Source organism: Leptonychotes weddellii, chromosome 3, assembly GCF_054177405.1.
Source record: "Leptonychotes weddellii isolate Sample4059 chromosome 3, ASM5417740v2, whole genome shotgun sequence".
Taxonomy (NCBI): Eukaryota; Metazoa; Chordata; class Mammalia; order Carnivora; family Phocidae; genus Leptonychotes; species Leptonychotes weddellii.
In genome coordinates this window covers 86,836,018-86,851,519 of record NC_138371.1, presented here as the reverse complement: position 1 = coordinate 86,851,519, position 15,502 = coordinate 86,836,018, and the positions used below count along the sequence as shown (strand labels likewise).

General features: G+C 43.3%; 1 protein-coding gene across 8 annotated transcripts in view; it reads left to right on the top strand.

Moving 5' to 3' along the window:
- MGAT5 (alpha-1,6-mannosylglycoprotein 6-beta-N-acetylglucosaminyltransferase) overlaps positions 1–15,502 on the top strand; it is a 332,440-nt gene that overhangs the window by 214,043 nt on the left and 102,895 nt on the right. For all 8 annotated transcript variants that reach the window (XM_081814571.1, XM_081814572.1, XM_081814568.1 and 5 more), the window contains 2 exons: positions 1,818–1,952; positions 8,063–8,196. In XM_081814571.1, the coding sequence (XP_081670697.1) occupies positions 1,818–1,952; positions 8,063–8,196 (269 nt within the window). The remainder of the gene's footprint in view (positions 1–1,817; positions 1,953–8,062; positions 8,197–15,502) is intronic.

The following is a 15,502-nucleotide window of genomic DNA, read 5'->3' as shown; positions in this document are numbered from 1 at the left end:
TTGCTCACCATGGTGTATGTGGCACCTAGAATAGTGCCCAGCACCCAGCGGGTGCTTGTGACTAGTTACCGAGCAAACCAGTGAAGGGATGAATCAAGGAATGAGTGAGTGGGTGAATAAATGGAAAACTGTGGGAACTCTAGGGAAAGGCGCTCCCTAGGGAGGTCAGAGAAGGCGTACTAAAGGACTATCAGGCAGAGACTTCATTTGTTGGTCAAGAAGTCCATAGAGTGGGGCGCCTGGGTGGCTCAGTTGGTTAAGCGACTGCCTTTGGCTCGGGTCGTGGTCCTGGAGTCCTGGGATCGAGTCCCACATCGGGCTCCCGGCTCGGCAGGGAGCCTGCTTCTCCCTCTGACCCTCTCCCCTCTCATGCTGTTTCTCTCTCTCTCTCTCAAATAAATAAAATAAAAAATCTTTAAAAAAAAAAAAAAAAAAAGAAGTCCATAGAGTGCTTTAAGCACTGGTGACAGAACCAGATGTGTTTTATTTAAGAGGGTAATTATGAAAGCCACGTAGAGCAGTGGTTCCTGAAGATGCCTGCACATTAGAATCACCTGGGGATCTTTGTGGCCTCCCAGTGCCCACACCATATGCCAGACTAATTAAATCACAACCTGTGGGGATCGGACCCAGGCGTGAGTATCTCGATGCCTCCAGATAATTCCAATGTGCAGACAGGTTTGGGAACCGCTGAAGACAGGGTCGACCAGGAGTCCGCACACACTGGCACCGTGGGCCAGATGCAGTCTTCTGTGTGTTTTTGTCACGGAACTCCCACGGGAACACAGCACACCCATTGTGGATGGATTGCCTAGGACTGCTTTTGTTCTCCAAGGGCAGAGTTGCGTGCTTGAGACAGGGGACGTGTGGCCTCCCAAGGCGAAAGTATTTACTGTCTGGCCCTGTGTAGAAATACTTTCAAATTCTTGGGAAGAAACTGGTTATACAGAACCTGGTCATTTCAGAGGGCCACATGAGCGGAGGAGGAGGAGGGTACCTGAAGGTGTGGCGGTACCGAGCTACAGAGCAGAGTCCTGCTCCTAGGACTCGTCCTTTGAAGTAGAGTGGCCAGAATTTGGTGAGGGATGGTTATGGGGGGTGGGCAGGGATAAAAGGCATCGGTGAGGACCGATTTCTGGGTGTGAGTGGCAGTGTGGTTCGGTGAGCAGTTTTTACTCCCACACGTGAAGTTGGCTTATGACCAAGTATGTCAGCTCTCTCGGGGTGCAAGGGTGGGTTTGTATGGATGGGTGAGGAGATGGGTAGATGGAAGGAAGGGCAACGAAAAATTATAAACCACAGTGCCGGTTATGCAATAGAGTCTAGTCAGAAGGAAAAAACTGACATAGAAAAAATTAGGAAACAGCACAAGACAGTATAGAAGTTTATATTGTAGTGGCTAGAAATTGAAGACCTTTAGGAAGTCAGTAGGGGCTGGAGTAATGAGAACAGGTTCTGTTGAGGAAAGCAATAGCCACTGAGTATCTGGGACACATGAGGCACTTTTCTTTTTAATACCTCATTTAAACACCTGAAGAATCCCTGACATGTTGCTTTCTTATTATCTTTTCTGTCACAAATCCTGTTTTGTGGGTAGGTCGGGTTAGCGCGCCACCATTTATTTTTGCCAGAATCAGAATCAAGGCTCTGGATAGGCCCTGACTGGTGGGCAGAATTTGGATAGGCAGCAGATTGGGACAGACCATGCCATCCTCCCCGACAACATTCTTGGGATGTTTGTTTGCCTGTTAATGTTGCTAAGTGTCATATCTTGAAATAAGTTACTATTCTTTTCCTCTCTCCTGTCCTTTTTCTAGGATAATGAAGAAGGTTGTAGGAAACCGATCTGGCTGCCCAACTGTAGGAGACAGGATCGTTGAGCTCATTTATATTGATATCGTAGGACTTGCTCAATTCAAGAAAACTCTTGGGCCATCCTGGGTTCACTACCAGTAAGTGCTACATGCTGTCCTAAAGTTAATAGAGCTTTTTTTTTTTTCTTTTTTTAAAACGGGGGACATTGGTTACAGGCAGAAAACGCTTATCAAATATTACATTTTGGACTGTGTGGAATAGGTTTCTCATTCCTAATTGAAATTCACATTCTCCCCAGTGACTTTTTACTTTCAAAGGCTATTCATTATTTTCATTGATTTCTTTTAGGAATAGAAAATAAGTGTCCAGCCACCTCTCTACCTTCATTAATACTCCTCATTCCTCTCTGTGTGCCTACACCCAGTATCATTTGTTTAAGTAACAATTTGGATAAAATGTGGAAAATGTCATTTCTTATATTGCTCAGGTTTGAGATGATGACTCATTTCTCTTCCCTTTTCCCTCATGAGTTGTCATTTTTGGAAGAGAAAGCTGTGAATACCTTGTCTGAATGCTGGGGTTTTGCACTTTTTAAGACAACCTGTGCTGAGAATGACCCAAGTGCACGCCTTTGTCATTTTGGAGAAGAACCCATTGTTTCCCTCTGTGTCAGTTTGGGACCATGATTTAGTGTTTGAGATGGTTTTACATGGTACACAAGCATGGCATTAAATAACAATGAATTATATAATGAAGTTTATCAATCTTTCAGATTTCCTCCAATCTTTCTAAAAAGGCTTAGTTTGATGCTGTGGTGCCTCCAGCACATCTTGCATCACTTACATGCATTTTTAACAAGCTGAGGGTAGCTGTCAGTTTCAGCCTTCAGGCAAAGTATCCAGTTTAAATTTAATAGTAATTTTTAAAGAAGAGAAATACGCTATTTTTGGTTATCTTCCCCTTACTAGAGTTGGTACTGGCTTTCATTTATGGCTTTTAAAAGTTTCCAATAGATGTAAATAAACATTTTATCTAATGGTGTCAGTGGTACATAAATTTGGGTAAAAATCCTGAAGTTAGTACCAACTTGACTAGCTGATAGTGAATGTTGACTTACAGTTTCAACCAACTTCCTAGAAGAACACTTGGAAAATCTTTCAAGTAGCATGGCTTAAAATCTCTTCATGTGTTTCTTTTCTATTGCTATTGGGTAAAGAGATGTTTTGATGTGTTCTTATAACTTGACGCAATAATTGAATCCTTAACAACTTGAACTAGGTCCATTTCAGATTAGTTTATAATTTAATATTATTTATTAACTTTAATCTCCAAGCCTATATCAGATTGCAAGTCCTTTAGTAGATATTCAAAAGAAATAAAAAGTCAAGATATTAAGATTCTCCAAAACATAGTAGGGAAAACATCATTGTCTGTAGATTTTCTTGCAGTTTTCTTGCCAGTAGCAATATTTTTTTCTCCCTCGGCAGTGCCATGCTCAGGGACAGAAGGAAGGGATTGATTGAGGAGTCTGTGCACTTTTCATTTCCTTTTGGATACAGTTTCATCAAAAAGCAAAATAAAAATCTTGGTTTGGGCCAGGATAGCACTCTACCTTCTGCATCACATTATTCCTGGTTTTTTTTGGTTTGTTTTTCCTTGAAATCTTCATACATCACAAGCCGTCACATTTGTTCTCAGTTATGTGGAAATAGCCGTCTTTATTTTTGGTTAATAAGCCATGTAAGTAAACAATCATTTTTTTTTCCTTTTTAGCTACAGCATTAAAGAAGGAAAGAAAGGCAGAGCTATTGTTCTCTGGCATTTAGCAAATGGCAGGCATCTGGCACAAAAGGACAGAGGCATCACGGGCATCCCTAGACTCACATATCCTCACCATTAAGAAGGGCTGTTGGGATAGAAAAATGTCCTCAGTGGTAGTGTTTCGGTCAATTAAAAAGGATGATTTCGTTATTAAAATGGTCACCAGCCGTTGGTATTTGATTCTTATTGGATGAAAAGGCACCGTCTCAGAGGAATTTTATGGAAGGGTATAGTATCTATCCTCCCTTTAATAAATCATCGTCCATGTTAGTAATACTAGCTGGCAGGACGTCTGTTAGGACTTCAGCCTTGCAGTCTTTGTGGTGTGATGAAGCTAAGATTTCATCCAAAGACCAAGCAGGTCCTCTGGAAAGTTTCTTGCACACTTCTTTCCCTTCTGAAGATTTAACACGGTCAGGACTCTCTGAATTCATCTTGGTTGATGGTACATGGCAGGAATTCCATTAAATGTAAGGGTATCATCTGATCTTCCATTTAGGAGCAAAACCTTGAGTCCTGTTGATCTTGGAAACATATTTGTAAATTCTTTCCAATTTATGTAGGGACCCAAGAAATTCAGTTAAACATGTGTTCAGTGCCTACATACAACCAGTATACCGCTCGGGACTGCAAAACTCATACCCATTTTTCTTCCTATGAGGTCTTTGCTGAGTATTGAGGACACACAGGAAAGTGAGGTGCAAATAGCGCAAGATACACCATGTTTTACATCCAACTCCAAATTAGAAAGTAGGTCCTGGCAAGGAAGTTATCCATCTTATAGTAGTGTGGCTCAGAGCAAAGAGAATGTTCCAGAAGTCATTTGGCATGACCGCAGCGATTCCTGTTAGAAGGAGGCCAGTTGCCTCGGGCAGCAAGGCAAATATCTTTTTAAGTCATCGGTCTGTTCCTGATGCTTCAGACACACAAAAGACATTAGAGGAACTGCATAAATATTAACAACACAGACCCAGTTCCAAAAACACAGCTGTAGAATGTGATTGAAGGAGGAAAACTATAATGTTAAACCTCCTCTGCCATACACAGAGATCCATCCCCTGCCTCTGGTTTATAAATCAAACCCAGGTCAGCTAAAAAAAAATAGATGATTCCCAAACTAAAGCTTATGTAGGAGGAAGTAGAATTCCAAGTTTCTCAGACATTCGATCTTTCATGCTACAGCTTTCCACTGGCTTGAGAAGCCTAGCATCATGTAGCACAGTATCAGAGTCCCGGCTTGCAGGCATTAGGCTCCCACCAGGCGTCTTGAATCATCAGGGTTTGTCTGAATTCTCTAAATTTAAAAGAAAACCAGTAAAACTCCCAAGTTAAAAATAAAATCACACGCCAAAGCTAGAGAAGCATATACCCTGTTAGAGTGGATTGCAACTGAGTAGAAGTAGCCAAAGCCTTCGAGACAGAGGTTTCTTAGGACAAGGATGGCCTGTTCCTCCCTGCTGTGCTTGCACAGAGCCTGTAATCTTTGAGGCTCAGCCCCATCCCCTGGGCAGGAGCAGAGCACCCCCACCTGTCCGCGTGTGTCCCTCCCTCCCCTCCTGCTCTGCAACAACCCTCTACAGAACAGCCACTGTTGTCCCTACGTTCTCTGAATGCTGCCATCTTTCTCAGAAGAAAATATACTGGCTCCAACCAGTGGCTTATTTTAAAATACAAGTTAAAGAGTTAGTTACAGTATAGGAGGTTTTGATGTAAGTTTTTAATGCAAACTTTGATACTAAAAATATATATATAAGTTAAGGAATGGCAGTGTTTTATTAAGAAGAGAAAAGGAATGCCCCAGACTACTCAGAGACCAGAGAAAACACACATGGGTCAGTTCCTTGGCTCCCCAGCTTTCTTTTTTCCTGGACTGTGGGCTCCCATTTCCGTCCACCTTGTGGTTGACGGTTGTCAGGCTGATGATGCATTCTTGGTGCTAATTGTGAAAATTGTTACTGTAATGGTAGCATGTTCCTTGAGAGCCACGCAGGAATCCAAAATAAGGAAACGCTTTCTGTGGTCAGCTTGTGTTCGCTCCCATCCTCTTTCTTTTCCTTCCTTTCTTGTCTACAGAAAGGGTGGTGATCTCAGATGAGAAAAGCATCACACGAAAGTGGCGATTTGCTGTTGATTTTTCTGGAAAATCCAATCTGGTGTTGGCATTTTATTTTTCTGAATCACACATTGATGTGAAAAAAAAGTTAAGAGAACGCCTTCATCGTAGTGGGAAAAGGAAGAAAGTAACTGGATCCAATACTTACAACTCACTTGCCATTATCTGATTATAAAATGTAGGCTTTAATATTTTTTTTAAGATTTTATTTATTCATTTGCGATACAGAGATAGAGAGCATGAGCAGGGGGAGAGGCAGAGGGAGAGGGAGAAGCAGGCTTCCCGCTGAGCCAGGAGCCCAATGTGGGGCTCGATCCCAGGACCGTGGGACCATGACCTGGACCAAAGGCCAATGCTTAACCATCGGAGCCACCCAGGCACCCTTAAAATGTGGGCTTTAATATTTATTTGCTTTTATGCTCATTGGTCCAGGAAGAGCCATTCAGGAGTATTGATAAGGTATAACCACAGAAAACAGCTATTTTTATTGGCCAGACACAAGCTAAATGTACATCAGTGGTTTGAGAATCAGTGATGAATTGAAAGAATGAGTTAATTACTGTAGGAGGTTTCAGCATTGATTCTTGAATTGGTTGTTTTTGTGTATGTGTACTCTAAAGCAGTGATCGACAGGCTCTTTCTATAAAGGGTCATGTAGTAAATATTTTAGGCTTTGCTGGCCATATGGTCTTTCCAGCAACTATTGAAGTTCTCTATTATTGAGTGTAAGCAGCCATAGACCCTAAGTAAACAATTAGGCGTGGCTAGGTTGAAATAAAACTTCATTTCTGAACACTGAAAATGGAATTTCATCTAATTTTCATGTCACAAACTATCCCTTTAAAAAAAAAAGAAAAAACCTTTTAACATAAAGATCATTCTTAGTTCACAAGCCATACAAAAATAGGTGGTAGACCAGATATTTGGCTGACCCAGTTTGAAGACTTTGTTGGACGAGCCAAATGAAACATCTTCAGTTTTACTCCTGGCTCTGGAAGAAAGCAGTAATGTCCCAGTCCTGTCAAGTTGACAGAAAAATCAACACTGCCTCTTAAGGGAGGTTCTAAACTCTACCTAAAAATAAATACTCTTATTAATTGATGAAAATGGTAAATGACTGTTGAAAGAGCTAAGGTGTGCCGTATGCTTTACGGAGAGTAAGACCTCCATCTTCGTCCGTTCGAGCTGCTGTACAAAATGCCAGTCTGGGTGGCTTAGAGACAACCTTCATTCCTCATGGTTCTGCAAGCTGAAGTGCAAGGACAGAGAGCCGGCGTGGTCAAGCGAGGCTCTCCTTCCTCCAGGTCTCAGACTTCTCACTTTGTCCTCACCTGCTGGAAGGGGCAAGGGAATTCTGAGGCGGCCTCTCTCTCTCTTTTTTAAATTAATTTATTTCAGAGAGAAAGAGATCAGGAGCTGGCGGGGCAAAGGGAGAGAGAGAGAGAATCCGAGGCAGACTCCCTGCAGAGCGTAAAGTCTGACGCGGGGCTCCATCCCAGAACCCTAAGATCATGACCTGAGGCGAAATCAAGAGTCAGACAGTTAACTGACTGTGCCACCTAGAAGCCCCTGTGGGGTCCCTTTTATAAGAATACTAAACCCATTCATGAGCTAATCACCCCCAGAGCCCTATTTACTAGTACCATCACCTTGGGGGGTTAGAGGTTCAACCTAAGAATTTGGGAGGGGAACACAAATATTCAGACCATGGCCACTTCTAAAAATGGTAGTTCTTTGTTTCTTCAGCAGCTCTTCGTTAGGCTGCACTGTATGCTTGGCCCTAGCGAGGGGGCAACAGTGAACCAGGCAGTCTACAGTGCTAGCTCTCGTGGGACTTTGTATTTTGCTGTTATCTGAGTGATCTTCTGTGACTTGTCAGCTAATCTGAAGGAAAACGTATCTGTGTGTGATGGCTCAGGCTCAGAAGTCACACATGGAGGTGTTCGGTATATATGTTGTAGTCTCTCACTTCCCACCCACTAGTGTTTCTGATGAAAAGTATTTGTCCGTTCTTGGTAGTCCCTTCAGGACAGGTTAGAACTTTTACCTTTTTTTTAAGATTTTATCTATTTATTTGAGGGAGAGAGAGACAGAGTCTGAGTAGGGCAGGGTGGGGGTTGGCAGAGGCAGAGAGAAGCAGACTCCCTGCTTAACAGGGAGCCCGTCGCGGGGCTCCATCGCAGGATCCTGGGATCATGACCTGAGCCGAAGGCAGACACTTAACCGACTGAGCCAACCAGGCGCCACAAACTTTTACCTTTTGAACTTTGGGGTCAAAGTTGTAGTTTTATCCACATTACTTTTTCTTTTCAGGTGCATGCTCCGAGTCCTGGATTCATTTGGTACCGAGCCAGAGTTTAACCATGCTAACTATGCCCAGTCTAAAGGCCACAAGACGCCCTGGGGAAAATGGAATCTGAACCCACAGCAGTTTTATACCATGTTCCGTGAGTATTCACGCTTCCCCTCTGCTTTCCAGAATGCCACCAAAGATAAACGGGAAAAGAAACTAGATGGCTGTGTATTTTGGGTTATGATTCTCAGGGCTTTTAGCTGTAGAAACGTGTGCTGTGGAACCTTTCCCTTGAGAATCACTGAATTTTTTTGTTGTTGTTTAATTGGAATTAAGGCCACGTGAGCATTTTGTGAAAAGCCTTCGAAATGTTCTAGAGAAAAAGACGTTCAATATGAAGTATCACTAAAAACCATTTGGGAAAGGACCCTGGGTGGATTCTGGATTGGCAAGCACTAAACACGTTTCATTCCGCACAGATGCTGTGTAGGGTCCTCTTGATGACTGATGAGGAATGAGGTCTTTCGTGTAGATAGAGTTTCGGGAAAAAAAAAAAAAGAGTCTTAATTATTTATACATCAACCCTTGTAAAGAAAAAAAGTCAGCTTTTTTTTTTTTTGAAGGAAACTGTTTTAAACTCTGTTCCATACTTAATCACTTCTCACGCGCTGACCGCAGAATGCAGTCTCACTTGCTCTTGCTCACCAGGCGTCATTGATGCCAACAGCAGTGGTAATTTCAGGAGGTGTTGTAGTGGACACGTCCAGAATGAGGAGCTCACTGCCCCGGCGGTCGGTTTTTTTCTGTTTCTGTCCTGTTCCCTTTCCCATATTCACCATTTTCTATTGCTGCTGGCAGTTTACCTCCTTGAGCCTCATTTCACTGATAATTAGCTAAGGACTGTGAAGGAAACTCCCAAATTTGATAATGATCATGCCCAAAATAAACCTAGAGTTGAAGCCTGTATTCCTCGATTGAGGTGAAGTCCTATTCTGGAAATGTCACATGAGTTAAACATGACTTCATTTGGATGCTCAGAGTAGAGAACTCCCATTTTCCAAAGTTGTCAGAATAATTGTAATCCAGAGATTTTCATCCTAGAATTAGTATCTGCGATGTGAATCTGTTTCCTTTGTTGAGACCCAAGGGACCCGTGGCCTACTTCTTCCCTGTGTGCTCACCTCTCCCCACTGTATGCAGTCACCCTTTTCTCAGGTTCATTAAACGTAACAAAGAACACATTGGACTTAATCCTTGGATGTGACATGTGGGACCATAGAATTAAGAAGGGCTATGGCAATTGGACAGTGGTGATTTAAAAATCAGCTCATGGTCAAGTGTTCAGTGTTCTTTTCAGCTCAGAAGGATTTGCAAGAGCATGTTATATGCCTGGCAGACATTATTATTGTTCCTGGAGCTATATCATCCTGCTGTTGCAGCCCATCCTGGGGGCACAGTTTAGGGGACAGACTAATATGTGGCACGTTGGGTGATAGGTGGCTGGTCAGCATGGTAAGGCATGATTGGAGTTAGCCTTTGGTTTGACTTTATTGTATAACTTTTGAGGGGCTGGGATGAGGTGGTATAGAATAATGTAAGAAGTAACCTGTGCATTATATCAGATGAAACATGTTAGGTGTTTCTAAAATGGCCAGAATAACCCGAATGATAGGCTGTATCCTCTATAAGATGCCTTGTATCCAGACAGTAGAAATAGGAAGTGTTTCTAGAAACTATAAAGTTCTCTTCTAGAATGTTGAAAATCAGAGTCCTAAAAACCTATTTTGTTCTCCATGAATGGAGGATTTCAGCAGTGTTGGTTGACTGAATTGAAAGAAATTCATTGCCTAAAATGTAACTAAAAATGAAAACACAGACTAATTCCTATTAACCTGGGAAGGGGACAAATTTTCCGACTCAGAATTCAGCAGGAATCAGGGGAGAAAACTGATACATTTGACTGCCTTTTAAAAAAAAAAAAAAAAAAACCTGTATGGCAAAAACATAAGCAAATTCTATCTTGATGGTGGGTTAGTATCCTTTAATATATAAAGAGCTTCTAAAAACTGAAGGAAAAGTTCCATAATCCAACAGGAAAATGAGCAAAGGCCATTATTCATTGCAAGGAAGAAGAAGCTTATTGCCCCAAGCATTAGAAAACATATTACCCTCACTCACCATAAAGAGAAATACATACTTTAACTGCACCAAGACACCATGTCCCAAACATCAGGCTCACCAGGATCCAGAAGTTGGTAGCATAGCTATTCCAATGGTGAGGGTCCATCCATCTTTTCCTGCCCTACTAGTGAGAATGCAACATGTTACTAAGTGGGGGAGCGTAGTTGTCACCATCTAACAAAACTATCAGCACATCTTCCCTTTGAACAGGTTATATCTAAGAGTCTCTCCCAAAGATAAGTGAGCAGAAAAAAAAAAAAAAAAAGTGTGTGCACAGGTCATTTGTTGTGACACTGTTCGAAATAGACAAAGAGTGGCAATAACCCAGATGTTCATACTAGGGGACTGAGTAAATGACATGGTCCCCTGAGAGAGGGGAGCACTGTGAACCTGGAAGGAGCAGTGAGGACGGTCCCCACTACTCTAAGGGCGATGACTGGGGTACAGAGAATTAATAAAACCAGCATGCAGGGCAGCTTGTTGACTTCCTCTCTTCTCTGTAAGAAGGCAATGTGTGCGTATGTTAGCGTATATGAATTTGCCTGTATTTTCAAAAGAAATAAGCTAAGGATAAATAGCAAGCTTATGAAAATCACTTCCCCTGGCGGAAGGGGGTGCAGGACCAGGGACAGAAAGATGATGTCTCTTTAATGTACTTTATTTTGACTTGGGAACCATGTCAATGTTTTACATAATTTATAAAAAGAAAGAAAGCATTCACTAACAACTGAAAACAGATTGAAAAAAGTGAAACACGCCTAGTGTTCTATATCAGATTAGTGTGAATGTCCCACACAGAGAAAATAATTACTTCAAGTGACTTTAAAACTCAGTCTTTGGACCATACATTCATAGTGGAAAATATTTACATTGTTATTTGAACCTGCTAGAGGTATACTGTAGGAGCCCAGATTTTCAGTATCCAAGAAGGTGGGTAGTATTTAAAGAATTTAAAGACTGTATCATCTCCAGCTAGAATAGGAAATATCAGTATCAGTTTACTTTTCTCTTTAAAAAGGAAGTGTTTCCTAGCTCTGTACTTGGAAAAGGATCAGAAGTAAAGACAATCCAGTAGCAAGGAGTATCCTTGGCACTCAGACTGGGAACCTTTTAAATACCTCTCCCACTGGGACGCCTGGGTGGCTTAGTCAGTTAACCCTATGCTTTCGGCTCAGGTCATGATCCCAGAGTCCTGGGATCAAGTCCCGCATCAGGCTCCTTGCTCAGCAGAGAGTCTGCTTCCCCCTCTGCCTGCCACTCCCCCTGCTTGTGCATACTCTCTCTCTTTCTTTCTCTCTCTAACAAATAAATAAAATCTTTCAAATAAATACCTTTACCATGATAAGGAACCTCCTGCTCAGATAAATAGCTGATTCCAGGTCTAGGGCAGGAGATGTTCACAAGGGGACCTCTCGACATGCCAGCAAGGAAGCTAAGGAAGACCATTGGGATGGAGTGAGAAGGACATAGGAGCCAAAGACCGGGTAGTTTGAGAATCAGAAAGAATAGCTACAGTGGATTGCAGTCAAACCAGTGATGGATACTCCACGAGTCCAGAATGATCCTCCAAACGAGAGAAGCCCACAAAGTCCACTGATCCCCCTTCTCAAGTAGCTAGGACACCACGTCATTACTCTGAAAAATAAAGGGAAAGAATCCAGCTTTGATCCTGCCTTTCTAGGGCAAGTTGTATTTGAAGGTAATCAAAAAGTTGATGAAAGAAATTTGCTAATCATGAGGAAATCACAGCAAATAAATGCCAAAGGAATGAAGAAGGAGAAAATCAGCATTTTAATACTCCTAAAGAGACAGTGGAATAAGGCAGGGATCATCCATGGTTGGTACAGCCTTCATGTCATAGGTTGATGGCAAGCTTTCTCATGAATGACGCTGCCTTAAATGGAGAAAATATGGATCTGAAGAGGGCACTTAAGCAGTTCAAGACCTTTGTTGTGTTGCGGTGTCCGGGCTGGAGAATTGGCACAAAACAGTGACTCCCAAAGCCTGCCCACGGAGAGCTTGGGTGTCTCCTCCAGAGGGGGGTCCTTTCCTACCCACCTGACGGAAGGGTGGGTCCAGTCTAACCCAGTCATCCCCACAGAGTCTTCCATTCCCTCACCCTTTGGGTATCTGTGGCTATTCTAGCTATCTGAAGGGGAAGATTGTTGGTGTGAGTAAGAAGAAGTGTCAAGTTATGTTTATGTATTGTTGATTTTTTTTAAACACAGCATATTTACTTTTGTTCACTATGTGGGTTGATAGTAATCATTATATCGTTGGTGTGTAAATATGCACATGCATTACACAGTTGTACTAGATGGTGTGCTGATGAGGTGCAAAATGGAAAGCATGGATCCCCAGGAATAGAGTGTTGTACTTGTAGAACTCTGTTGTCTTCCAGTCCAGCTGTCATCCAACCAGATTTAGCAGTGTTCTGGCGTGTGTGAAGTGCAGAGAGAGGATGGGGGAAGCAGCTGGAAGATAAAGAAAGAGAAAAACGCACCATTGCTGACGCATCTCTAGGAGCAATGACATGAGATTGTCCTGACCAGAGCGCATTTGCTCTTAAATATTCAGAGTTGAATACTTCTCACCTTAAAGCCGCTTCTATTTCTCCTCTCTCTCTTCTCTTCACTAAGTTGGTGGAGTTTCTATAAGTTGGAAAACCTGATTTTTCTTTATTGTTTTGCTCCAGATCTCAGAATTTCACTGCAGCCATCCTCTTTGTGTATTCTGTTTGCATTCGGGCATTTTTGTGTCAGCATAGACTATTCCTGATAGCTCCCTAAGCAGCTTCTACAGGGACCATCCGAGTGGTCAGGCAACGCTGAGTCCGTTTGGCTACATCTACTGAGTGATGATTTTTTCCAAGAAGCTGAAAAGTGTGGGGGTTCCTCCCTCATGGCAAGCCCCTCGTTCCTGCACTTACCTCTTGTCCACACTCCAGGCGGCCTGTGGGCCAGGCACTAAGGCCTTCCTCTTGCCACCAGAGCCAGCCCTTAAAAACTCAGCTTGGACTGAGCTATCCCCGCTCAAAGACCGTGGTGCCCTCCCTTGGCCCTCCCCTCCACCGCCCCACTCCATACCCCTCCCCAGGTGCTCACCCCGGCCCCGCTAGACAGCCTGCTAGGTACCTCCCCACTCTGGCTTCCTTCAAATCACCCTGATAGCAAAATGGCATTTTTTTTTCTTGAAGACTCTATTTAAAAGACTTCCTCCATCTCTCCAGTCAAATTGAAGAGAAATGTTAACCCTATCACAAAAACAAAAAGCCTCCCCCCTTGGATAAAGGCCCTTATACTGTAATATAAGCATTATCATAGTTTTCACAGGTATATTTTTATGTAGTTGTAAATACATAATAGAATTCTGGATCTCCTTTTTTTTTCCTTCACTTAATAGATAATTTTTTTTCAAGGTTCTTTTAAAACCATGATTTCCAAGGTGGATTTATAGTCCATCAAGTGACTGGCTCCTAATTTGTACCTATTTTGGGAAAATTCTGTTGTTTCTTGTTTCAGTAACGCTGCTGCTTTTTCTGGGCTTGCCAGGGTCTTGGGTCTTGACTTGACCCTCCAGTTAGGTGTTATTTCCATAGGCAGCCTTCGGTCTCCTATACATTCTGCTTTTTCTGAACTCCTGAAGGCGTTCTGTCTTATTTTTCTCACTTCCCAACAAGGTGTGTTATACCTCGGTAAACAAAGGCAAGACCTTTGCCCGTACCATCTACGAGAGAAAACGAAGCCCTGAAATCGAGGACTCACGCCTTGAGGTAGCCCGTATTTGGATAGCCCTAATTCCCTGCACAACACCCTCTTTCACAACTCCCTGTGGCTTATGTAACAGCCGCGGTGCTGAGCCGTCTTTACCTGATTGTGTCTGTCCCTCCCCTTCCCTCGAGCCTCTGGCTGAGCGCTGCAGTAGCAGAGATGACCAGACTCCTCAGCCCTGCGCTCAGGCAGGTGTGGTCCCAGACTTCCGTTGACGTCCCCTAGTTGGAGGGTTTCAGTAACATTCAGCAGCCTGCTGAACCGCCTCACTCTTCATTTCGCTGTCTGAGAACGTTGCCTGTTCTCTACGCAGAGTCTGTTCATATTGGCTTATTTTAAATTAATTAGTGAATTAATATTTTGAGGACCTACCACATTTGAGCTGTCATTCACCATCTGAAGACACCAAACAGTTCGCCTTCTGGGTGCTCGCCCTCTCACTTCGAGTCGAGGGCTGGGGAGGATTCAGCATTTCTCGGTACATGTGGGCATTGGGAGCAGGAAAGACAGGGAGCTGTCATAAAGTTGAGTGAAGAACAGGCTGGGGGTTTCTGGAGGTGTTCATTGAGAGCCTTCCCATTTCACCTCCAGCCCCTCTCCTTTCTTGACACCATCTGGCCTGCCTCATGCTGTTGGCCTCCTCTTGGCTTTGACGAGTCTTCCAGGGTGCCATGTTTTCTCTGATGTGCAGGCCATTGTATGTGTACTCCTTGGTCTGGCAGCCCCGAGCCCTCACCCCCAACACACACACACTTGCTCATCCTTCAGGGACGTGTCCTGTCCTCTGGAAACCTTCCTTTCCCAGAGCCACATGCTCCTGTTCTGTGACTCTTACACATGTATTCCAGCCCCAGCCCTACCTTGTGCACCCCACGCACCTGGTCACTGCTGAGTCCTCCATACCTGAAGTGGTAGCATCACTGGTGATAAGTATTTGTTGGATCAATGAATAAAGAGCAAGAGGACTCAGTTTTCCCTAACTACAGGATGGGGTTAGTTCAAACATAAGTCAGATCATGACACCCCTATGCTGACCCACCATGGCATCTCACTGTAGGGAAAGACCAGTCATCCCAGTGGCCTCAAGGCACCAATACCTGTCTGGCCTCATCGCTTATTACACGTCTTCTGGCTCACTGCTGTCTAGTCCCATAGCTGTTTCTTAGTTGGGTCAGGCACACTCCTGCCCCAGGACCTTTACATTGGTTATTCCATCTTTCAAACATTCTTCCCTTAGAGACTTCTATGTCTCTTTCTTCAGGGTTGTTTTTTTTTTTAGTATCTTTTTTCTTTTTAAAGATTTATTTATTTATTTGACAGAGAAAGAGAACATGCATACCTGGGTGGGTGGTAGGGACAGAGGGAGAGAGACAGAGAGAATCCCAAGCAGACTCCCCACTGAGCACAGAGCCTGATGCGGGGCTTGATCTCACAACCCTGAGATCATGACCTGAGCTGAAATCAAGAGTCAAATGCTTAACCACCTGAGCTACCCCTCTTTCTTCTTCT